Source organism: Amphiprion ocellaris, chromosome 4 (genome assembly GCF_022539595.1).
Source record: "Amphiprion ocellaris isolate individual 3 ecotype Okinawa chromosome 4, ASM2253959v1, whole genome shotgun sequence".
Taxonomy (NCBI): Eukaryota; Metazoa; Chordata; class Actinopteri; family Pomacentridae; genus Amphiprion; species Amphiprion ocellaris.
The window spans coordinates 34,311,816-34,336,805 of record NC_072769.1 but is presented as its reverse complement, the minus strand read 5'-3'; the positions used below and the strand labels follow the sequence as shown (position 1 = coordinate 34,336,805).

General features: G+C 38.0%; 3 protein-coding genes across 3 annotated transcripts in view; 1 reads left to right on the top strand and 2 right to left on the bottom strand.

Moving 5' to 3' along the window:
* Positions 1 to 124: 124 nt before the first annotated feature.
* Positions 125 to 6,855, bottom strand: cwc25 (CWC25 spliceosome associated protein homolog). Its single transcript, XM_023279955.3, has 9 exons — positions 6,710 to 6,855; positions 5,466 to 5,638; positions 5,140 to 5,376; positions 4,985 to 5,054; positions 4,622 to 4,773; positions 3,666 to 3,738; positions 1,859 to 2,064; positions 714 to 881; positions 125 to 620 (listed from the first exon to the last, which is right to left on the bottom strand). The coding sequence occupies exons 1-9, from the start codon at positions 6,725 to 6,727 to the stop codon at positions 509 to 511; spliced, it is 1,209 nt and encodes a 402-aa protein (XP_023135723.1). The 5' UTR covers positions 6,728 to 6,855; the 3' UTR covers positions 125 to 508.
* Positions 616 to 24,990, top strand: part of scrn2 (secernin 2) — a 49,769-nt gene continuing 25,394 nt past the window's right edge. The window contains exon 1 of the mRNA XM_023279953.3: positions 616 to 636. The gene's annotated coding sequence lies outside the window, so the exon portion shown is untranslated. The remainder of the gene's footprint in view (positions 637 to 24,990) is intronic.
* LOC111575050 (transcription factor Sp6-like) lies at positions 7,528 to 19,001 on the bottom strand. The gene is made up of 2 exons (XM_023279957.3): positions 18,818 to 19,001; positions 7,528 to 11,866 (listed from the first exon to the last, which is right to left on the bottom strand). Exon 2 carries the CDS (start codon positions 11,744 to 11,746, stop codon positions 10,826 to 10,828), a length of 921 nt encoding a protein of 306 aa, XP_023135725.1. The 5' UTR covers positions 11,747 to 11,866; positions 18,818 to 19,001; the 3' UTR covers positions 7,528 to 10,825.

Sequence of the window (24,990 nt, the reverse complement as noted above, 5' to 3'; positions counted from 1 at the left end):
TTGCAATATCAGTCAAAATAAATACAATGCAATTGTTTTGCCTATTTTCAGCCCTAAATGAGAATATCCCTGGGTCTAGATCATTTAGTTATAAAAAAAAAAAAAAGAAACAAAGGATAAATAATGACGCTCCAGAAATTGAGTTTATATATATCATTTTCTACTCACATTAGCACACCATGTAAGAAACATATTTTACAAAAAAACTAAATAAAACAGGTCCTGTCTTTCTGTAAAAACAATATATTGTACAAAGTTAGGATCACATTACCTTATTAAGGGATGTTTGCTTTCTAAAAAGTAGGATTTGTGTGAAATAACATTCTTGTGACCATTGTTGAATCTGCTTTTCAAAAGCAGCTGAGCTTCCCCATTTGAATTCCTGATGGACTCCAACCACAACATCTAGTATCAGTACATTAAAGACACAGATAGCAAGCGTATCGCATCATGTTTGCAGGTGTTTTCAGTCAGTTCACAGAGTCTGTAATGTTAATGTCTTGTGTCTTCATCTCTTCATGAAGTTGTCGAGGGAGGCCGGCGTCCTCTGAATGGAGTGGATGTTCCTCTTCACTCTGTCCTCTAAAGAAGAGCTTGCAGCACTTTCCAGCTTCATGTTACTGCAAGAAGACAAAGGTCAGTGTTACTGAATCTTACAGTTGACAACAGAAAGACACCATAACTGAGTCCACAAACCCTCTGATTGAACTTACTGGATGAAGCCAGCATGGCGTTCCTGTTTGACATTTTGTTCCCTCTGCTTTTCTTGTTCGTCCTGCCTCTTGTATCTCTTCACTTTGTTTTCCCTGTCCTCCTCCCTCTGCTTGGCCTGGTCCATCATCTCACGCCTCTTTCGCTCCAGCTCCTCTGCAGAGAGCTTCCTACATCAGGCAGGACAACAGGGAAAATTAGCTGATTCAGTGTGGGTGGTGATAAAAACAAGACTCTAAATAACACATTCAAACTGCATTTTCCAAAGAACTTAATGCAAATATCAGAAACACTGTAGACATAATGAAATTTAAATAAGTAGAACAATTATTTTTGCAGGATAAATGGTACAGCAGCATATCTGTTGCTGATACATGCTCTGTCATTTTCAGTCAACTTGTACAAAAACAATGATTATGTAAAATGGCAGTGACATGACAAAGTAGATTTAAGACTGAATACTAAAATCAGAACTGCAGCGATTAATCAGGTAGTTGTCAGTGTGTAATAGATATTTTGTCAAGCGATTAATTGGTAATTGAGTAATTTTTTTTTAAAAAGTCTAAATTCTCAAATTCCGGCTTGTTAAGTGAGGATATTTTCTCTTTTTTATTCTTTTGTGACTGTGAACTGAATATCTTTGGATTGTGGAGAAAACAAGACATTAGAGGACATCATCTTGGGCTTTGGGAAACAATGAGTAACACTTTTTTTTCGATTTTGCTGACATTTTATAGACCAAACAACTAATTGATTAATCCACAAAATAATTTAAAAGACTAATTTATAATGGAAATATCTGTGAGTTGCAGCCCTGCTGGAGGGGCACTCCAACATTGTGATCTAATGAGGAAAGGGTGAAACCAGTCATCATCAACATTTTAAACAATCATTCTTCCATATGCAAGCAAGTAATGAATCTTAATCTAACTTGCAGAAATGCATTTATTCACAACATTTCAGTGCTAAACATTCATCAGGCAAGAAAAACTAGCACCAAAACATGCCAAATGAATGCAATTTTGCAAGTCAGACAGCAGCAAGAGTCTGTTTGAAAAATTTTGTTATGCTCGTCCCTCTCTTGCACATCTGTCTCATGAAATAGATGTGTGGAGGGTTTACTTTCTTGATATGTGTGAACACCTACTTGGACACGTGGTTCCTCTGTCTTTGGTACCGATCCTTCTGTGGACTCGGAGGTCTGGCTTCCACCTTCCTGTCTCCTCTGTGTGAGGAGGCTGAGTAGGATCGACTGTCCTTGTAGTTCCTGTGAGGCGATCTGGATCGGCTCCTGTCGCGGTGCCCTGAGTGATTGGACGGAGCTGAGGTCTGCTGATGTCGGCCAGAAGGGAGCTGAGGGGAAAGATTTAGCATTTAGGACTTATGGGTTCTGGCAGTGCTGTTTAGGGATGTTTTCGTCACAGTGAGTGAGACAAAAACCTCCCAGAAAAACTGCCTGGGAACTAGAGCTATAGTGTTCAGGTGCACTGGTTGGTCCATGAGCTTTCCCTCGACCAAATTTTCACTGGTCAGACAATCACAGGCGTGTTTTATGTAGCGAAAAGTGTGACATCAACAGCCTTCCAGGATTATTCCATTATTTTTTGCAACAGAACGAGCAGACTTTGAACCAGTCAAACCTAATGGAGAGTGCTAACTGTAACTTATTTATGTTAACTGAACATTCCTAACTAACTGGCTGCATGTCAAAGAAACCGTCGGTGTGGCTGCATTTTATACAAACTGATGGACAAAAAGTCAAATATAATCTTTGCAAACAGCAGTTTGTGTATCTAAGCTCAACAAGCAACGTGTCAGATCTTCTAAAGACAGTGGCTAACTTGTCTGTGTTGTTGTCCACAATAGTTCTTGTGCTGCATCACCAGCTGATGCATTTGATGTATTTTCAGAAATCATAAGAAGCTGTGCAGGTGAAAATAACCAGGTTACAATGATGTAATATGCTGCAGATGCTTGTTTTTTGTATGGATTTAGAATCAAATTAGATCTATAAGCCTGCAGGTATTAGTCCACTTACTGCACTGTTTTAGATTTAGTTTAGACAGCATGCAGATTTTTTTCCATTGATTGGTTGAAGAGTGTGATTTCAGTCGACCAAGACTTTCTTTGGTTCATTACAGCCCTATTGAAGCAATATTGCACTGCTCTGTAATAAATATGGGCTTCCATTGGCATAACCAACCAGCTGGTTGAAGAAAAGAAAAAAAAAGATTATTTGAAAGCACTTTTAATCAAGCAAAAATATCACCTGTGTCACTTGTTTGTTTGGGTTTTTTTAATACTTTGTTGCATTAGTGCATTAAAAGGTAATGGGGTTATCAAATGTACACTGCAGATCTATGAAATCATCACAGCTAAATCCTGTTACCTCACCAGCGGCAATAATGAACCCATTACAGCTTAGAATAACCAAATGAGGCAGAAGAAGAAGCTGCTCTTGAAACAAACTTAGTTAAGCCACAGAAAATGGGATTTTCTGGAAATGTTTCCAAACAATATTTTTCACTTTTGCAATAGAAAAGACATTAAAGGATGAGGGCTAAGCAGTTGGTTTGATAACGTATTTTCGGTTAATCGCCACACATCTGTTAAATAAGGGCTTTTTTGAGAGGATTCAGATTCAGATTACTTTATTTGTTATGATGTAATGAAGAAATAGGGAGAAATATATATATAAATATAGAGCAAGTAATACAAGAATAAAAAGAAAGAGAAGGGAAAAAAAAGACAAAAAAAAACACAACTTAGTAACATACTAGTGCAAATATGTCATACTAGTGCAAATACGAATGAAAAAATAGGTTTTGAAACCATCTCCTACACAGCTGCTGAAACAGCCCCAGACTAGGATTGTGGTAAAGTGAGAGATCAGCAGGACATGTCGTTTGTGTATGTGTTCAAAATCACTGTGGGATCAGATGCTGCTTACTGACCTGTAGGCCATATCCTGGAACATGATGGGAACGAGATTTGTTGTCTGATGAAGAATCATCTCGTGAGTGCGACCTGAAAACAAATCATTAAAACCGTTTACTTAACTGAACTAATTCACTATTATCTCTGTGCCGCAACATGGAGATAATAGTGTGAATTCCTATATACAAATCATGGCACATAAAATCACTTTTATGTATACATTATTTATTAATCCTCTGAACCTGTCAGCAGGTTTGAAAGACATGTTATAAAATATGTAATAAAAACAAATCACCAACATTGCCCAATTTATCAGAAACAGTAAAAACAAAAAGAATTGTGTAAAGAACTATGGATCTGAGACATGTCATCAGCAAACTGAACCAAATCCAAACTTTAAATCACAATTTTTGATCAAAATTACTTTATTCCACATCTCTTTTAAAAATTATAAAAAAAATAAATCATTTGCTGTATGCAGATTCTATAAAAACCAAAAAATTCTGCATCCTTCAGTGCAACCTTGAAGCCATTAGTGACTCAGCTGCAACCAACAGTCATGTGATAAAAATTCAGCCACTTTTTCGGTTGAACTGCAGACTGTGTTTAAACAGAGCAGAGAGGAGGCATGAGTGGAAACAAATAAAATGTAAATACTTTATTATCTATAGAAAGACACATTTTTTCCTGTGTTCCTGTGGGCATTTGGAAAATGTTGATTGCAGTTTTTTTTTTCGATATTTGTAAACAGAAATAGCTAAACATTATTTTTCTTTTTCATGATTTATGGCATTCTAACTATGTCGTACTGCACACAAGACATGTCAGTTCTTTCTACTTCTTCATGGCTGTTCGGTTTCCATAGAGGTGCAGGACTTTCTATTGCAGCCCACGGTGACTAAAAATGTGACAGTTGCAAGAAACATCCACAATCTGCTTGTTGTTCAGACAGTTAAACAATCTCTTTACAGACCTGTGATTTTTCTCATCCTCTTCATCTGAGCTTGAGCTTGAACTCCTCCTCTTATGTTTCTTCTCCTTTCTCCTCTCTTTGTCGCCTTTCTTCTCCTTTTTATCCTTCTTCCTCTTCTTTTTCTTGTCTTTCTTGTCGAGATTTTGGCGCAGCTGTGAGAAAACCAACTAACGTTTAGCTGCTAATGATAAAAGTGTAGATATTTGTAGAAAAACCAACTCTATATACATGCTGTAAATTTTGAGCACTTCATAAGAGTAGTTGTCTTTCAGTCATTACATAATGAACACTGTACCACTTTTTGTTTTTTTGTGTGTTTTGTTAATAAGGTTGCCAAGATGGCCATCATAGGTGAATGTTTACCATTTCTTTGATCTTCTTCATCTTCACTGGATTCGTCAGGACTTCTCTCTTCTTTTCTTCTTCACGTTTCCTGCACAACAAAACACAAATACATTAATTTGCATTTTTTAGCATATTTTAGGATTAAATGAGGAGACAGAGAGGGACCGACTAACCTGATTTGAAACAGGGGGTCTTCCCTGATCTTGGCGGCGAGGTCCAGGTTGGAGGCAGGGGTGGCGGGGTTGAAGATGGACCCGGGCAGGAGGCCGGTCTCAGCCGACGGTCCGCTCTCTGGCTCCTCGTACTGGTCGGTGATCTGCTTGTCGATGGGGCGACCCATCAGATACTCATCTCTGGACACCTGACCAGCAGGACCCTGGTACATCCAGTCCAGGCGATCGTCTTTTTTTCTGTCACCATGCAAAAAAACTTACTTAGACACACCTGGTTGATCTAAACTTCCACAGCGTCGTTCATGATCATATAAGCGATAACTCACTTGATGGCACCGGTGTCCTCTGCATATCTTGTCATTTCTTCTCGAGCTCGCTCCTCTTTCAGCTCTTTCTGGAGCTCCTCGATCTTCTTGCGTTCAGCCTCATATTTCTGCTCAGCTTTCCAGACGCGCTCAATGTTTTTCATAGTCTGGGGATGCCAGCTCTTCTTCAAGTTCTGGTAGGAGACAAGTTAACACATTTAGCCACTGTATCAGTAAAAACTGTGTTTAGTGTAAAAATATTCAAGCCTCTAACTGGGACAGATTTTATCATCAGACCCTGACACTTTATTTAATTCCACTTTGATGATTTCCATTATATGATCCAAGATTATTAGTAGCAATTCTTGACATCTTCTGGTGTATTTGACACAGAAATCAATTATTATTAAGTGAAATACTTCCTGAAGGTGTAATAACAACACATATCTATTGAAATGTCAGAAGAGGGAGACCTAACTTAAAGTGAGTACTGCTGAACTGAGCCATGGTCCTTAGCAATACCTAAGAGCTTTGAAATCGTGTTGTTAAAGCTTTAAAGGTGACGGAAAGTAAGAATTATCTTTAAACTGCCATATTCTCAATGGATTTCGGCATGAGCATCGTCTGTCAACTCTTGGAATTGACTTTTACTTAATCAGTTTAGCTTAAGCATACTAGCTCTTGAAAACACTTGTAACTACTAAAATGTTAATCAAATTTAAAGTGATAATTGTTTAGCTCAACAATAGTGTTTCCAATTCTCAAGAATGTTGCAAAAGCTCTGCACATTACGATATGTAAGGAAATATCTTTAAAGTCTCATATTCTCAATGGAGTTCGGCATTAGCATTCTCTCTGTAAGTAATTATGCTGATCTCTAACAACGTTAGGTATGCTCGACACGGCAATTATTAATCATTACGTAAAATATTTATTAAAAAGACATCTCAATTCTCAAAAGTGACTCTCACATCTATGTCACCTTTACAATCCCTCGTTAGATTTGCTCAAGCAAACTAGCTACCTACGGCACTCGTTGCTAATAAAGTATACAAATAAAAAGACTCAAGTTCAACTGAGTTTTGCCGAATTGTGCTACAGTAATAAACAATACGCAAGAGCTTTAAAATAGTATCCCCAGAGCTCTAAAAGTGGCGATAAGTAAAGAAACATCTTTATACTCTCATATTCTCAATGATGTTCGGCATTAGCATTCTCTCCCCGCAGCATTAGCGTCTATCGTGAATCGTTTAATTCCTACTTACCAGATCCCCGCCTCCCATCTTGAAAAATTCCTCTTTTCAGCCCAACAAGAAACGAAAAAGAAATACTCTGACCGTTAAATACAAACTGTGGAACAACGATAATTCACAGTAAGAAAATGGATCCTCCGAGGCCCGTGTGTGACGCGTTTTGTGTACTTCCTGTTTCCGTACAGATTACGGTACCTTCAGGGCCCGAGGTACGCTCAGACATTACATCAACGTGTGCTTTCAGTGGCTTTAAGTCGAAATTAATTAGATAAGAAAATACATGTTTTCTTTTTTTATTATGTTGTTGCATAAACGAAATGACAGATCTCACATGTAACGTATTTTTCCAACTGATACTGACATTGCAGCCATGCGTTCTGCCTGTGAAATCATCAATATTGTTACTTCTGACAGCGCATCAAGACAGAATACTGTCCCTAAACGCAACACACTCTCTTGGGATAAAAATTTGTTGGGATTAAAATTAAACGCAATTTCTGAACTAAAAGTTCACCTAAAAATTAAGATGGTAACTTAATTGGGATTATAATCAATAGAAAGTCAGAAAAAAATGATAATTACTGTATTTTATTATTTTCAAACCCATTTAGCTTCCCAGCTACTGCTACTATTGCATTAAAACAATACAATCCCACAGAAACATCCAGTGTAATTTCTGAATAATTCGTAGGCTCCCAGAACATCATCATTATACCATAATTGTTTTTTTTTTGTTTGTTTTTTGTAATCTGCAACTTTATCTGCAAAGTGAAGGCAACTTAAACTGTACTCTGCAAATCTGCCTTCTCTAAATAAAAGTTAGATATGGACACAGCATATACATATGTTTTTATTTAATAAGGAACAACAATAGATTAAATACAAGTTGTTACACCACGATATTAACTTATTAAAAGTTTTTGAACTTATTTTATTACAGTTTCCACAACTAAGACATTTACTACAGCAACCACTTTAAAAAGTTCCATAAAGGAAACATGATAAGCCTATCTATAAGAACATCAAAATAATAATAATAGACAATACACAGTAATTGACTACTGTTTAAGCACTGTCTTCCATTTCTTATCATCTATACATAAATACAGCAATCATGAGCTGGCAGTAATGCGAGCTCCCTAATATATAAAAATCTGCCTAATGTCTGTGATGGTTTACATACATCCTAATATTGTTTTAAACTGTGAAGCTGCTTGCTACAGAACTATTGATCATACAATATTGATTATGAAAGTTAACTATCCAACACACGAAACCTAAAGAATTTCTGCTGCTGCTGCTTGTGTTGTTCAGTTGCATTTTATTTCATTTCCTTGACTGCTGACAGTCTTTCTCTGGTGCTCATGTTTCAACAGTGTTTTGTTAAATTATTTGTCAGCGAACACATAAAAACTGCAGCTCAGAGGCACCAACAGCTGTTAATAAAATGTGATGAGAGATGAGCATTTCCCACATTCTTTGTTGATAATTGGGACTATAGCTTGATCCGACATGCAAAAGGTTATGGGGCTGATGGCATTTGGAAGATAGAGTTGCTTAATGAGGTAAACTTGGATAGATTTGGTAGTACCACTTTCTGCTAAACCTAAACATTTAGAGCCTTTATGAGGTTTTCTTTTGCATTTTTTGACATGGACGTTGTATTCCATGAACGTTTACCTGCTCTGTTCAGACTTTTCTTCCATGTTTGTCCTCTTGGGGGCAGCAGATCAACCCGTAAACGTGACATTTACGTATTATGATTGTATTTTCACCTTTATGGTGAATGTGTTAGCCATTAATTCGCTAATTACACATTCAGCAGCCTCATTAGCATTTATTTGGAGTTCTTGTCACCAAAAAAAAATAACTCCTCATTTTAATCTTTTTTAGTCTCCACCAACATCTTGAGGAAATTTCAGGTATTACAGTTAAGTAAACTGATCAGCCACAACATTAAAACCACTGTTTTTCCTATTATTTCGTCACCGGAACAGCTCTGACTGGTCAGACATTGGATCCTTTGGGTCCTGTAGGTTGCAGAATGGGGCCTCTGTGGACACTTTTGGAGGCTGGTCAACACCTTGGGCTCTTTGTCGTGTCCCTCGAATTATTCCAAAGCAGTTTTTGCATTGTGGCGGAGTCCTGCTGGAAGAGGCTGCTATCGTGAAGGGGGTGCGCTTGGTCTGCAACAGGGTTTAGGTGGGTGGTACATGTCAAAGTAACATCCATACAAATGCAGGACCCACAGTTTCCCAGCAGATCATTGCATTGTAAAAGACAATTAGTGTCATTCACTTCACTTATCAGAGGTTTTAATTAAAGCCTGACTGTTATATCAGTTGATCGAATATTGATTATCAGCCAATATTGGCCTATTATAGATATATCGGTGTGGCCATATATAAACTTTTTGTCTTTTTTTACCCAAACATAATGCAGAAAAAGATTCTTGGGATAATTTTGAAATAGTGTCATCACATAGTTTGCCCAGCAACAGCTCCATCTTTATTGTTTACGTCACTGTCAGCACGGTGTGCAGCACATGTAGCAGAGCATGTATGACAGCCGATCAGATAGTGGTTGCAGAGTCAAGTGGTGTCATCACAGTAAGCTCCTAACTCGTCTGTGAAAAACATTGCGGGAAATAAACAATGACCCAATCACTGAATATCAGGTGACATATTAATATCAGAAATTTTCACACCCTAAAAACTGCTGTCAGCCTCAAAAATTTCATATTTGTCAGGCTCTTGTTTTAATATTGTGGCTGATCTGTGCACATGCTAGCAAACTAGTTGCTACCTTTACCTGTTTTGTCTTTAATGCAGGCTAAGTGGGTTTTATCAGAAGGCTTTGCTGAAAGGAGCTGCCTGCAGCTAGAAACGGGGTGGATGGGAGCTGAGAGGGTCAGAAAATCAAAACAATGGGCTAAAAGATGCCAGAACATGAAGCAAAGTTGAGTTGAATAGCAGAGCTGAGTGATAAACCTCCACATCACACATCTTTCACATTACATACTGATCCATTGTTACTGTAAAAATATTAAGTGCAGCTTTAAATCTTGGGGATGCTCAGGGCTCTGGATTAATCTGCCTAATGAAGTGTAGCTTCGTGCCTGAGGTTTTGTTCAATGGCAGCAGCTTGTAGCGCTGACAGGGTGGATAATGTGGATAATGTGTGTTTATTTTGTTGCCAGCTGTGGCTGCTGTCATCAGCGTGTCCCAACAAAAGCCGGATTCATTTATTCCAGCGGCGTTTTCTGTCCATGTCCGGCTTTATCTCCTTACCTGACAGGAATTTTCACTGTTCAGTTTTTTTTTTGTTTTAGGTGAGTTTTTCATATCACTGCCGTGGTTCTTTGCTTTGTGGTGTTTCACGTTGAACACCCGTTCACATTCTACTACTGTGAGATCAGTGGTGACAGAAGCACAGAATTATTGGTAAATACAATATATAGCGCATGGATCTCCCATTATATTATATTATATTATATTATATTATATTATATTATATTATATTATATTATATTATATTATATTATATTATATATTGTCTTTTTGGCGCTGCTGTAGCACACCATTTTATTTGACATCGCTCATCCAAATGGCTACTAACCTTTTTAAAACGTTATTATCTTCCAGTACAGTAGGCTGCACACGTGGTGACAGTTTTAAACATAAAGAAAACATCATCGCTGCCTCCTTTCCTTGAAATAGTTCATTAAAACTGCTCTTCTATTCCACATGTTTGATTAATTTCATTGTAAACAAGTCACCAAGCCACCTTCTGATGAACTCATCCAGTCTCTTGTCTTCTGGCAGTTGTAGCTCTAGCAGCAATGGATGTCCAGCAACAACCTGTTGCCTTGTTCGCCATCTTTTCACTTTTCAGAGGAAACTTTTCTGCACAGAATTCCTCTTTTTTATTCTGCTATAACATCACTGAGTTTACCCAGTTGGTAAATTCACAGGACCATAGATGAGTATTTGTTCCATCCAGCTTTCATCTGTAATAGTTTGTCCCAAACTTTCTTCTACGCTCTATTCTTCTACTGTAAAATTATGACTCCTCTCCGACAGAGAGGAGACCACATGGTGAGCCCTTCATCTTCTGAAACTGATGAACTTAACCGGACTGCCCCGTCACGCTGGACACCGACGGGTCTGTCTCACACTTCAGCTTAAGTGGAGGCTCAGTGCCGTCGGACACATTTGAGGACGACTGCGGAGGCGTCGCTGCATCGAAGCCTTTGTCCATCCTGCCGTCTCCGTTCACCCTCTCCTCGCCGTGTCCTGGCGGCGACTCATGTGTGCGCATGTGCTTTGCCAGGTGGTCGTTGCGCATGAACACTCTGGGGCATAACGCGCAGCTGAACTTTTTAGCTCCGGTGTGCGTCTGTAGGTGGCGCTGCAGTTCGTCAGAGCGCGTGAACCTCTTCCCACAGAAGAGCCAGTTGCAGACGAAGGGCCGATCCCCGCTGTGCCATCGTAGGTGGGCTTTCAGGTGGGAGGTCTTGGCGTAGGCTTTGCCACAGCCCGGGATGTGGCAGTTGTGCATGTGCTTCCTCCTGCTGTCGTCGGTGCTCTGGCCCATCTGCTCGGCGTGGACGCAGTTCGGGCAGCGGCATGCGGCCTGGCCGGCGCCTCTGGAGGAGGAGCGACGCTGGGGTTTGGGACGAGCTGACACCGAGGTCTCCTGAGGTTCCTCCAAGGAGAACGTTTCCTGCTGCAGCATCTCAGGGGCCAGCGGTTCCATCTTGAAGCCGTCCTGGGAGAAGAGGTGGGATGAGTGCGAGGCCGGAGCATGCTGAGCTGGAGGCAGCGTGCACAGCTGTGGGTCGGAGCCATAAGGCCCTAAAGATGGCTGCAGCCCCATGGAGCTGCCCGGACTCACGGACGGCAAACCAACACCTTGACCCGTCTGCAGGTCGATCCAGCTGCCTGGCTGCACGTCCCTGTGAAGGTCCCACCAGGAGGGGATGTTCATATCTTCTGAGCTGCCACTAGGTGGTGCTGTCCGTAACCAGGGCTCGTAGGGGTGGGCCATGAGGGCAGCTGCTGCAGGTGAAGACTGTGGATGAGGTCAGCTGCTCAAAGTGTTGTTCAGCGTTTTCCTGGCAACACCGAGAGGATTACCACATGGTGGGGTGGTGGTGCTTTAAAACACCTGCAGAGAGAAAGAACAAACTGTCACCTCCTAAACTCACTCTTTCTCACTAAACCTTATTTTGTCTTATACTTGTTCAGCTTAAAATACTGCAAGGACGGTTCATTTCACAAAAGCTGGATAACTCCCAGATTATGGGGCAACTTTAAGCAGGTTGTTTTACGCTGTAAAACCAATTAGCTGCTGAGTCAGGAAGAAAACTCTATGTCTGTAGTCAAGATTCAAGAATCTTTATTGTCATTGTGTTTCCACACAGTGAAATTACAATTAGTGACTCCCGTCTACAGATGAAAAATAGAAAATGGCACACTATATACAAATAAAATAACTTTAAAAAAAAAAAAAACCCTCAAAAATATAAATATGTAAACAGAGTTAGTGCACATGAGCAGTAGGATCGACAGCACGGACCTTTCAATCACAGTTTGAGCTGGGCAACTATTTGTTAGTTTGGTGTGAAGTAGCACCTGGGATGCTAATTGGTTGAGAGGAGTGGCAGGAGTAAATCTCCTTAAACAAAAGAAAAAACTTTAAAAACAGTTTTCAACTGTAATGTTGATTTTATAATGTTGATTTTCTCTGTTTTGTTAAATAACTGAAATTAACCAATAGAATGACAGCAAAAGAGGATTCAAACTGTACATAACCAGACCCAAATCAAAAGGCTGCTGAGGCTGCTTTTATAATGTGTTACCATAAATTGACATTATTTCTATTGTATTTAAATCAGCAAAACATTATTTTTACAAATATTTGCCATTAAATGAAAAAAAAACGTATTTTAAGGATTCAAAAATGCTGAACAATTTTTCGTTATTTTACCAATTTCCCATCTTTCCCTATCTACGTTTTTACAATTACTACTTAGTTTTTACAATGTGTAACCATAAAATTGCATTATTTTTTCTATATTTTACTGTAATTTTTTTTACAAATATGTGCAGTTATTTTGACCATTTTTACAGTTTTTGAATGTTACAGTATTTCAAAGATTGATACCTTTGCTGCCCAACTTTCACGCCTTTTTTTACATAATTAGTTTTTACACTGTGTCTTAACTTTTATTTTACACCTCCAAGTTTATAACAACCACAGATATGTCTATGTAGATTCTCAGTCATCCAGGTCATGGCTGAAAGTTCTTCTTGAAAGTTTCGAGAACCTAAAAGTCCAGTGTCTTTTTACTGAAGCTCCTGGAACAACTACAAAACACAAAAAAATGAATTTTTACCACGTGGGTCCTTTAAGTCCAGCTTCTTTCAACTGTTTTTTATGACTTTGAAATTACTCCAATTGTGCTGATTTAATGTTCCTGAACTTCAGAGGTTCAGGCCTAAATCCTCCTGTCTACAGCGTTTTACTAGCCAACTTCAAGCACGCCTCCTCCGTCGCCATGGATACTGTCGTTCTCACGCTGCGTGGCCGTGGAGACAGAAGAGAGGGGGAGACGGACGTGTCCAGGCAGAATCCTGCCACATGCATCGGCTGCCAGGTACTTCCCATGGAGGACCGTCAAAGAAAACAACATCGCTGGCCTGCGCAGAGGCAGAGGCAGAGGCAGCGGCTGAGGGGGAGGTAAAGCCAGCGAGATGGGGGAGGGACGAGAGTGTTGACGGGAGAGCAGTTTGGTAAAGGAAGAAGTTCCAGGGAGGTATGGCTGCGGGCCAAAGTCTATTTGTACGTCTCTGGGGTTTGTGGAGATGAAACCTGGCAGACAGGAGAACCAGTTTTTTATGAATCACACATGATTTACAACAACAGCCCTGCAGGCAGGTTGCAAAAAGAATCCCATAAAAACGCCCTGCCTCTTACACCGGCGGCACAAAGCATCAACAGTTGCAGACTGACGGTATTCAGGAGCCTGAGAATGGAGAGCACCAACAATAACATGGGAACAATTACTTTATGTGTATAATTATGAAGCACATGCTCGGAAACAGCATCCTGTCGCTAGGAATGTGAGCTCGTGTACACATCGGCGGGAGGAGGGCTCCGATTTCCAGGTGACACAAAGCTTGTTAAAGTCGGATGAGTCTGGAAATTTATGGCATGAAGCTGCGAGACTTCGGCTCCAAACAATCTTGTTGACTTCCAGCCCTCATGCACACACCCTATCTTTGAGCATCTACAATTATCTTTACAGCAGGAAACAGTAAAGCTGCTTTAGAGGCTACAGATCAGTCGGTGTGATATCTGAAAAAAACGAACCAGAGGTCAGTGGAAGACTGACAGTGAAGGATCCCCTCTGTGGATCTCAATTTGTTGAGTCAATACAGCCAAACCAAGAGGATTACACTTACTTCCCAAACGTTGAGTCAAAGCCACTCAGAGAGGCTTTCTAGTCCCAATGAAATTGTAAAGCAATTAGTTTGGAATTCCCTAATGAAAGGTCTAGTGTTAAAGGTCAAGCTGATTTATTTCATCTGGAGCCAGAGCTGCTGCTGCCGCTGCTCTGTAATTTTTTTAAGAATGCGGAGACCCGACTCTGCTCTTACTGACAGGACTGTAAACAAAAAAAAAAACGAGATGGCAGCATCCCTCCTCCGGTTCGCTAAAGTGCTGGGAGCGCCGCGAGCTCCGGAGGGAAACAGCTGGCGAGGAGGAGGAGGAGGACGGTGCAGAGCAATGACAGAGCTGCTGGTCATAAAACCTGCCCGGCCAAGACCCGGCAAGGCCCCCGTTTACAAGTCTGCCATCCAGGAGAGGCCTCGAGACGCAGAAACGACGCAAAACTGAGATTTTATTACAATTTGACTACTTTTATAGTAAAAATCCACAAAAATAAGCAGCGGTTTTGCTTTTCTTACACACTTCAGCAGAAAGAACACGACAAAAGATATGAACAGAGTTAAGAGCATTTTTAATCTTGTTAACATGGGGGGGGAGACAGAAACTTTTACTGAGTTTTTACCGAGTCATTATTATAATTACATGCCAATTTCGACTACTTTTACAGCAAAAATGCACAAAATATGCAGCAGTTTTGCTTCTCGTACAAGCTGTGCTTCAGCAGAAAGAACTCTATGAGCACAGTTTGGAGTGTTTTTTTTTAAAACCTTCTATGCAGGACACAGAAATTATCTGTTTTACTTTACTAAATTATCAGTCATCATGGGCGGCTGTATTTAGTGAGTTTCAAGCCGATTTTGACAGCTTTTACAGTAAAAAAAATTGCCAAAAATAAGCTGCAGTTGTGCTTCTCTTACACACTGTGCTTCAGCACAAAGAATTTCATCTGAGATTTCATCAAAATTCAACTACTTTTACAGAAAAATACACATAAAAAGGTTGCAGTTTTGCTTTTCCTACACACCGTGCTTCAACAGAAACAATTTCATCTCAGATTTTATTAGAATTTTACTATCTGATAGCAGATATGAGCATAGTTTGGAGCATTTTTTTATCCTTTTACGTAGGAGGACAAAGAAACTTTTAGTTTTCAGAGTCGTTATCAGTGATTGTACTTTGAGTGAATCTTGCGCAGATTTGAACAACTTTTACAGTAAAATTGCACAAAATTAAGCTGCAGTTTCGCTTCTCTTACACACAGTGCTTCAGCAGAAAGAACTCCATCTGAGATTTTATAAGAAATCGACTACCTCATCACACATATGAGAGCGCAGTTTGGACCATTTTTTAATCCTTTCTTCATGTTTGTTTTACTTTACTAAAGTTTCAGTCATCATGGGTGGTTGTATTTTGTGAGTTTATGCCAATTTTGACAACTTTTATAGTAAAAATGCACGAAAATGCTGCAGTTACGCTTTTCCTATACACTGTGCTTCAGCAGAATGAACTCCATCTGAGATTTTATTAGAATTTAAATACCTGATAGCAGATGCGAGTGCAGTTTGGAGCATTTTTTAATCCTTTTTACGTGGGAGGAAACAAAAACTTTTACTGAATTTTTCAAGTCGTCATCAGTGACTGTGCTTGGAGTGACTTTCATGCAGATTCTGATGACTTTTACAGTAAAAATGCACAAAAGTAAGCTGCAGTTTTGCTTCTTTTACGCACTGTGCTTCACCATAAAGGACTCTTCAGGAACGTTCATAATCCTTTATGGCACAAATACTGTAGCTCTATTTCACCTTGACTTTACTGAATGTTCAGAGTTGCTGTCGGCACTTACGGTGACTTTCATGCCAATTTTGACCAATTTTATCAGAATTCGACAACCTGATAACAGATGTGAGTGCGGTTTGGAGTGTTTTTTAATCCTTTTACATGGGAGGAAACAGAAACTATCAATCTGTTTCATTTTACTGAGTGGCATTGTTTGTGCCTATACTTAGAAGTAGCTTCATGCCAATTTTATCAACTTTTACAGTAACAATGCACAAAAAAACTACAGTTTTGCTTCTTTTACACATGGTAACAACTCCATCTATGGTTTTATAAGAACTCGACTGCCTGATAACAGATATTACCACAGTTTGAACGCAGATTTTTACATTTTCTATTAACTCTCTGCACCAAACCATTGATATGTGCAATATTGTTATGTCTGCATCCAGACAGAACTATTATTTATGTATATGTTTTGGTTCATTTTTTATGTCTCTACTGATATTTCTCAAATTTCCCCAATATGGGATTAATAAAGGTTTACTGTAACTCAGAAATTCACACAAAACACCACATCTTTTCGTACGGAAACCTGACAATTAAACTTGACTACTCAGCTGCTAGTTTACGCTGTTACATCCAGCTTATTTTGGAAAAATTCTGCAAACTTTAAAGTCATTTTCCTCCCATCTCCTGCCAGAATAACCCCACTTCCTGTCTCCTGACACTCCAACAGGCCTTGTTTGGGTCAAATGGCATGTACAAGCAAACTGTTTAAACCTGTGTGAGTTGGGTGGAGTGGAGCAGTTTGTCAGTGGTCACATCACTTGTCTCATTTTTGTCAAAATCGGCTTTATGCAGTGTCCAGGTGCGAGAAAATGCTGCGGTGCGAAGACAAACACCAAAAACTGGCGTGACGAGCAAAGTCTATGGAAAATCCTTTGCCTCAGTTTTAGAACTGAGAATTCCCTTTGCACACATGAGCAAAGGATAAACAGAAAGCTGAAGACACAGCGGTGATCTCTGCTAATCTGTTGCTCTGTGCTTTAAGTGCACAGATAGTTTAGATATGGATGACAGCTTTACATCGTCAGTGATTTAAGACGACCTGCGAGACACTGATTCACACACGCAGTTGCATAAAATATGTTCTCTGCTGCATATTTCACCATGATTTACACAGCAGCTCTTATGACCGTCGCTTTTAGGAGTGTTTTTAAAAATTCTTTTACATAAGAGGACAAAGAAACTGTAAATCTGTTTCATTTTGGGTTTACAGAGGCATTATTGTGACTGTACGTTGAGTGAGTTTCAAGCCGATTTTGTCAACTTTAACAGTGAAAATGTACAAAAAATAAGCTGCAGTTTTGCTTTTTTACACACTGTGCATAAGCAGAAACTCATCTGAAGACAATTTGATTTCTTTATGCTGTCATTAAATAACAAATATCAAACATTTCATAAAAGACAACATTTTAGAGATGCAGCACTTGCTCTCCTGTTCTGTATATACACCTACATTTACAAGAAAAAATACATATACAGTGGTTGAAAGTTACTAGAAAGTCCAAGTTTTAGCACTTTGAGTTTTTCTATCTTATGCAACTTTATATAACATCACATGTTCAACTTTTACATGGAAAACAGAGCAGTTTCAAGAATATTATGAAACATAGCTGCTGTATTACATCAAATTATCAGCCAAGACATAAAATAATTAAAATTAATTACACTTGTATCATTTACAATGTTAACGTACTAATTACATATTACTTAAATGATTATATATTGATGTAAGCGGCTGCTCTGTGTGTTGGTACTTTGATTTTTGCCAGTTTAAGTATATTTTATTACCAGTATTTTCTTGCTTAAGAAAATGTTAAATGCGTGCACGTACTTGTTCCTGATGCTGAAGTACAGAACTGCATTTGGAATATGGATCAGTTACAGTTAGGCAACTTTACTGAATAAAACTTTTCCTTTGCTAACATATTTATGAAAAACTGCAACTAAGCAGCATAGATTGATCTGAAATCAGCTTAATTTATTGCATATTAACATTTTTAAACAGCCTTTTAATAACTGTTTGTGTGTAAGACATAATAAATCTCTGAATCTTAGTTTAAATTCTTTGTCTTTTCTTGAATTCACTGGAAATTATCATCTATTCTGAGAAATCTTTAATTTTGCTTTAATTTTACATATTGAGAGACATGTAAGGATTCTAGTGTTATACTTTAAATATTGCAAATTCTTTTTTTAGTCAGAAAAAGAAGCACAAAAGAACTTTAAGATGTTCACACAGCGATTAAATCTAGAGACTTTATTCCTTTTTCATTAAAGAAATGTGCAGGTTTGATTCCTCTCTTAGTTGGTTAGATGAAAAATTATTATAAAAATTTAAAGAAAGAAAATCTGCATAATCATTTTTGATGTTAGTCAATGCTGAACAACACCTGCAGGTTAACTTGTATTTTGTTTTTTTGGTGCAGGAAAGTTGGATTTTTGATGTTGTACCTGAAAAGTTGTACATTGTAGTCTTATATTCCATTTATAATGATGTTTTATTTAGTTCTCGACCATATACATGCCCTATACTGTCCTCTAAAATATAGTAATTAGAATAATATTTAGTGGCAGTAAGTTGAAGTTTATTAGTTTATTATTTCTGTCTCAAAGTCAAAGGAGTTTTAGTTTCTGTATGCTGAGGCTTTTTTGTTACTTTAATTCTCTAAAAAAATCTCTTTCTACAGCTGGTTTTAAACCTTCAGGTCGCTGCTGCAGCTCAGTTAAAGCCCAGTAAGGTGATTTGTGCTCGTGCTAATGATATAAAGAGTTGCGGTAACACTTCAGACACTGACAGCAGATTAAAACTCGACTTACCTGTTCGTCCTGGAAACTGCTGCTGCTATATTTTCTGTCTGAGACAAACTTCTGAGTCAGTTCTGCTGCTTCTTCTTCCTTCAGTCGAAAAGTGCGCACAGGAAAATAATATCCTCGTCATATTTCATGTGCTTTCCTCCATCGCGGTCGGTCCAGGTGAGGTGGTGTGAGGCGCGCAGGTGAGCGGCGCAGCGAGCAGTGACGAGCCTTATGATAGGCTGCACGTCTAGAGCCGCCGCAGGCTCCGCCCACCGGCCGCTCCGGAGATGCGCCTCCTCGGCTGGAGCTGAACGAAAGTCTGGGAAAAAAACACAGGATAGAGAGAACTGTGGAGGACTTTTATTCGAGTAGAACGTTTCATGTGCATTTTACACATTTTCCGTTTTATTTCTGCTGCATGAGCCCAGAGGAGTTCATGTAAACTGGAATAAATTACTGTAAAAATGGAATATAAGTCTAAAAAACTTTTTTTTTATTATAAAATAAATGTTCCATTAAAAAAGGAAAACACTGCTCCATTTACAACCAAAGTACTTTGTTCTGAAAATATCCTGAGGAAGTTCTACAAAGTTCTAGTAATGTTCTCGAAAAACATTGTTAGACCATTATGCACCAATATTCCTAATTTGTTTTACAAATGTTGCATTGAGAACATCCTCTCTGTCTTAACAAGAGAACGTTCTCAAATCGGTTCCCAGTTTATTAAAAATGTTCTGTCATCGGACGACTATATATTATCTAGAAGACTTTTTTTGAATGTTGCATTGAGAACGTTCATGAACATAATCAGTGGCCTCAACAGCGTTCTCCAAACATCCTCAGAACATTGCTAGCAAAATGCTCTGCCTATGTTAATATCTCACACTAGAGGAACATTTTATGAAAGATGTTCTGTCATCAGGCGCCTAAAAGCACATGTAGAATAGACATTTATAATGCTGCTTTCAGAACGTCCTCAGAACATTGCAGTCAAAATGTTCTACCTTCATTAATACATTACAATAAAAGATGATCTATCATCAGAGGACTTGATAACGTCTAGAAAATATCTGAAGGCTTGGAAAACGCTCTGCCTTTATTAACATGGGACATAATCTGTGACCCCAACAATGTTCTCCAAACATCTTTAAAACATTCAAATATTCTGCCTTTGTTAATATCTCAAAGTGCAGGAATGTTTTATAAAAGACGTTCTGTCATCGGAGGCTTCAATAGCATCTGTAAAATATTTTTTGAAGGTTGCTTTGAGAACACGCTCCCTCTGTTAACACTGGGAAACATGGTGGTAATGTTTTAGTGAAGAACGTTCCCTAATACGGTCTAATGTTCTCCTGTTGTTAATATCTCACAATACAAAAACATTTTATCAAAGATATTCTATCATTGGGTGACTCGATAACATCTAGAAAAACTATTTTTGAATGTTGCATTAAGAACACTTTTCCTTTATCACCACGGAACATAACCTGTTACCCCAACAACGTTCTCCAAACATCTTCAGAACATTGCAGGCAAAACGTTCTACCTTGTTGATATCTCACAATACAGAAACGTTTTCATAAAAGCCTTTCTATCATTAGAGGACTTGATTACATCTAGAGAACATTTTTTGAACGTTGATTTGAGGTCATTCTTTCTTGTTATTACGGAACATAATCTGTGGCCCCAACAACGTTCTCCAAACATCCTCTGGACATTGCAGTTTTTGTCTCCAGTGATTTTTAGCCTCACAGGATCAGTACTTAAAGTGGTAAATGTCCTTCAGTGTTCTTTAAAACATCATTAAAACTTGGAGTTGTTGTGGTAATGCTTTATAAAAAGAACATTTAATAATGTGTTCCCAAATTGAACAATTCAGCCGAAATGTTCTAGAAAGACATTCTATCCTTTGAATAATCCTTTGGGAAAGTTCTTCCTTTATCACCATGAAACATAATCTGTTACCCCAACAATGTTCTCCAAACATCCTTAGAACATTGCGGGAAAAATGTTCTACCTTTATTAGTTTCTCACAATACAGTAACGTTTCATAAAAGCCGTTCTATCATCAGAGGACTCAATAACATCTAGAGAACCTTTTTTGAATGTTGCATTAAGAACGTCCTTCCTATGTTAACATTGGGATACATTGTGGGAATGTTGTGTAAAAAGAAGGTTCTATAAAGTTCTTAGTGTGAAGACTGTAGCAAAATGTTCTACTTTTGTTAATATCTCACAATACAGCAATGTGTTGTAGAAGATGTTCTATCATTAGAGGGCTTAATAACATCTTGAAAACTTTTTAGAACGCTGCTTTGAAAATGTTCTTCCTTTATCACCATGGAACATAATCCATAACCCCAACAACGTTCTCCAAACATCTTCAGAACATTGCAGTCAAAATGTTCTACCTTTGAAATGCTCTCACGATGCAGGAACCTCCTTATGAAAGACGTTCTATAGTGTGTTAACAAAGTGAACATTGCAATTAAAATGTTCTACCTTTGTTAATACCTCACAGTACAGGAACGTATCATTAAAGATCATCGTAGGACTTGATAACATCTTGAAAACATTTTTTGAATGCTACTTTGTTAACGTTGGCAAACACTGTGGTCGTGTTTTGTTTAAAAAATGCTCAGTAATATGTTCCCAATGTGAAAATTGCAGGAAAATTGTTCTAATTTGTAAATAAACGACAATACAGGAATGTTTTGTAAAAGAAGTTCTATCATCTGAGGCCTCGATAACATCTAGAAAACATTTTTTGAATGTTCCTTTGAGAACGTTCTTCCTTTACTATCATTGAACATAATCCAACGACGGTCTCCAAACATCCTCAGAACATCCCAGTTATAATGTTCTGTCTATGTGAAGATCTCACAATACAGGAACCTTTTTATGAACAATTTTCTATCATCAGAGGATCTGATAACATCGAGACAACATGAACTGACAATATCCTCCCAATGTTAATGTTGTAATGTAATGTTGTGGAAATGTTTTATGAAAGAACGTTCTATGACGCGTTCCCAGTGTGAACGTTTCTCATGAGTTGTGATTTATTGGACTGTAAAATGCAACCAGTAGTGGTCGGATTTTCCAAAACACTATTAAAAACTGCCAAAAAGAAGAATAACGATGAAGAGCAGGCTACTGTAAAAAGTGACAGGGTGAACATTTTCACACAACAGTTCACAAAGTATACTACTCAAAATAACTTTAGTTAGCACCATTTATATCCAGATTTGGTGATTTCAAATTTAAATTTTTGTAATAAAATGAAAGGTTGGATGTTCTTTTATGGGTTGAGAATATAATAAACCTTCTATCAGCAGTAATCATGCAGCATCATGTAGCATCATATATAACAGTATAATGCCATTTTCTGGAGGGTACATACTTTTACATTTGACTTTAACCAGGTGTGAATGCAGGTTTTTACTTGTAGTCAAGTATTTTCACAGTACTCTAGTGCTACTTGTACTTGGGATCTAAGTACTTCTTCTACTGCTGAAGACTTGCATTGTATTTCTACTGCAGCGGTTTCCAAAATGTTTTGTTTTTCAATGGCAAAACTTGATTATAATAAGTCACGTTACTTCTTCACTCCTTTCAGACGAGTGTGTGTCTGTACAACAGCTGTAGTCTGAAGTCTAATATGAACAAAAAACTTTATTTAATGATAAAATAGAAGAAAATCTGAAATAGTCTCATCTATTTTCAAAGGTATCTCTAAGAACACGACCTGCAGAGCAAAGATAAATGGCTTCTGGAGGACAAGTTCAAGGCGAGTAATATAAATAACTGCGTAATATCAGATAATATAAAGTTATTAAGCTTGGAAATAATCGTTTGGAAAAAATATTGGAAAACTAGCTTATTTCATCATCAATTTAATGTTTATTTAATGCATACTTACATGGTTGCATCGCCTGTAAACAATCTACAGTACCAGTGTGATCTGTTATTTCTATTACATTCATATCTCTTCTGTATAATTATACACTAACTAACCATTTTAATACCTGCAGCATTCAACACAATCCACTTCAACAGCTCTGCTATTAGTTTGACAAAACTTCTACATTTATATATATATATATATATATATATATATATATATATATACTCTTTCATCCTCATCTCTCACCCCTGTATATATTGTAAATATTATTACTACTGTTCTATTATTATTTTATTCATATCACTACGTCTATTGCTACATAAGCTGCTGTAAAAATGTAAATTTCCCCTGGCGTGGGGAGAAATAAAGGACTTATCTTTAGGTTTATAATTTTTTTTGTCCACCCCCATTAAGATATATGATAAATATTACTTTTAAATGTAATACAGTACAGCACACTACTACTTATTATTGTTTATAAGTTATGACAGAGTATTAGATGAAGAGGCCGGAGAGTCTTTATCTAATAGTTTTCATGTTTATCCCTTCAGTTTGGGATATTCTAATGTGTATTTACTCCTGAACATTGTTGTGTAAATGCATCGACACATCCAGAGTCAATGCCCTTGTAAGCATATTCAGCTAATAAACCTTAAATTTCTTTTTTAAACTTAACTTACAGTCATCTTGATAGCCTTGTGCACATCTTTTGCTTCACTCCACTTTGCACAAGTTAGTTTTTTTCTTCTTGACCTGAAGCAGTAGAAGTAAGTTTGCAAAATGGACTGTAAACTGTAATAGATTAAATTCCTACAGAGTCTTTCTTTGAAAATGATCTAAGTTTAACAGCTTACACAAATATAAGACAAATGCTTTACAGATTAGGTTAATCATTATTATGTCTTATGTCACATTCAGTATTCGCATCCTTCATTGCAACACAGCAGCGGAAAAAACTCCATTACAAGTAAAGATTCTGCATGAAAAACCCTACAGAGTGCAAAGTGTAATTCAAAGTTCTGTTTTTAGCATCAGTGTGTCAGCAGCAGGTTACTGTTGTAGCTGCTGCAGGTTTGAACTACTTCAATCCAGTTTTATATACAGGTGCAGAAAAGATAAGATAACTGATGATTAATTCAAGAAAAACTCAGTTCTGATACACAGACTTTTAATCTTTGCTGATATATTGGATCGTTTTATTGAAATGAAACCATGTAAGGAGTTTCATGGAGGAATCACTGTTTGATGGAGCTGATAACAACTCAAAAAAGCCCCCCAAAATTGGAAACCACTGGTTTAATCTTTAACTAAGTGTTGTATTTAAAGGTTTGTCATGCAATCCATTGTGTAAAATCTTAAAAGTTGTCACATAAATGTAGTGGAGTAGAAAGTACATTTTTCCCACTGAATTGTTTGAGCTGAAGTAGTGCAAATAGTTTTTTTTTTTTTTTAAGAAAACTCTAGTAAACCATCTCAGAGTTGTAGTTCAGAATAGTACTACATGCACTTCTCTGATGCATGAACCTGCAACCATCCGTTTATCTTTGCATCAACTCTGCTTATTCATATTGACACTGTGTGACTCACATCACAATCAAACTCCAACTAAACGCTTACAGTTTGAGCTAAACGTCAAGTTTCTTGTAACACGTTTAATTGATGGCAGCAGCTTTGAATGCTCATTTAGCATTTTTTTAAAAACATCTATCCCCTTTGAGGTCCTTTCCTTTTTCTTCTTCTTTTTTTTTTATTTTGCCGTCTCGCTGAGTTAATTCCTTTCCTGTCGCAGCATGTTGGTGGAGCAGCTTCAAATCAACTGACAAACACAGACCACAGACAGGCCGGCGGGAAGTCACTTCCTACAAACTCTGCTCATCTTTCTCTGAGGCAGCACTCTGACGAAGGCTGAGTTTGATTACACGACCGTCGTGTAAATGGAAGCATGAGGCATCAACAGAAAATCCAGCTTCGTAGATTTACCTTAGAGCCATGAAGAGTCTGATCTCCTGTGGTCTTTTCCATGACTTGACCAGCAGCTGTAGCAGAGATTTAAGCACAAGAACAGTCTTTGCAGGCGTTTAAATCTGAACTAAAACTCAAAACATTTAAATCTAGTTTGAGAAATCTGAAAAGTTTAATCGGAATTAGAATAATCTGTCGTATCCCAGTCAACTGCAGACCACACACCACGTCTAAATGGTGTTTACCAACGTCTTTAAATAGTCCAGCACATTTCCTCATGAACACAATGCAGCACAATCAGAAAGAGGCTGCTTAATAACATTTA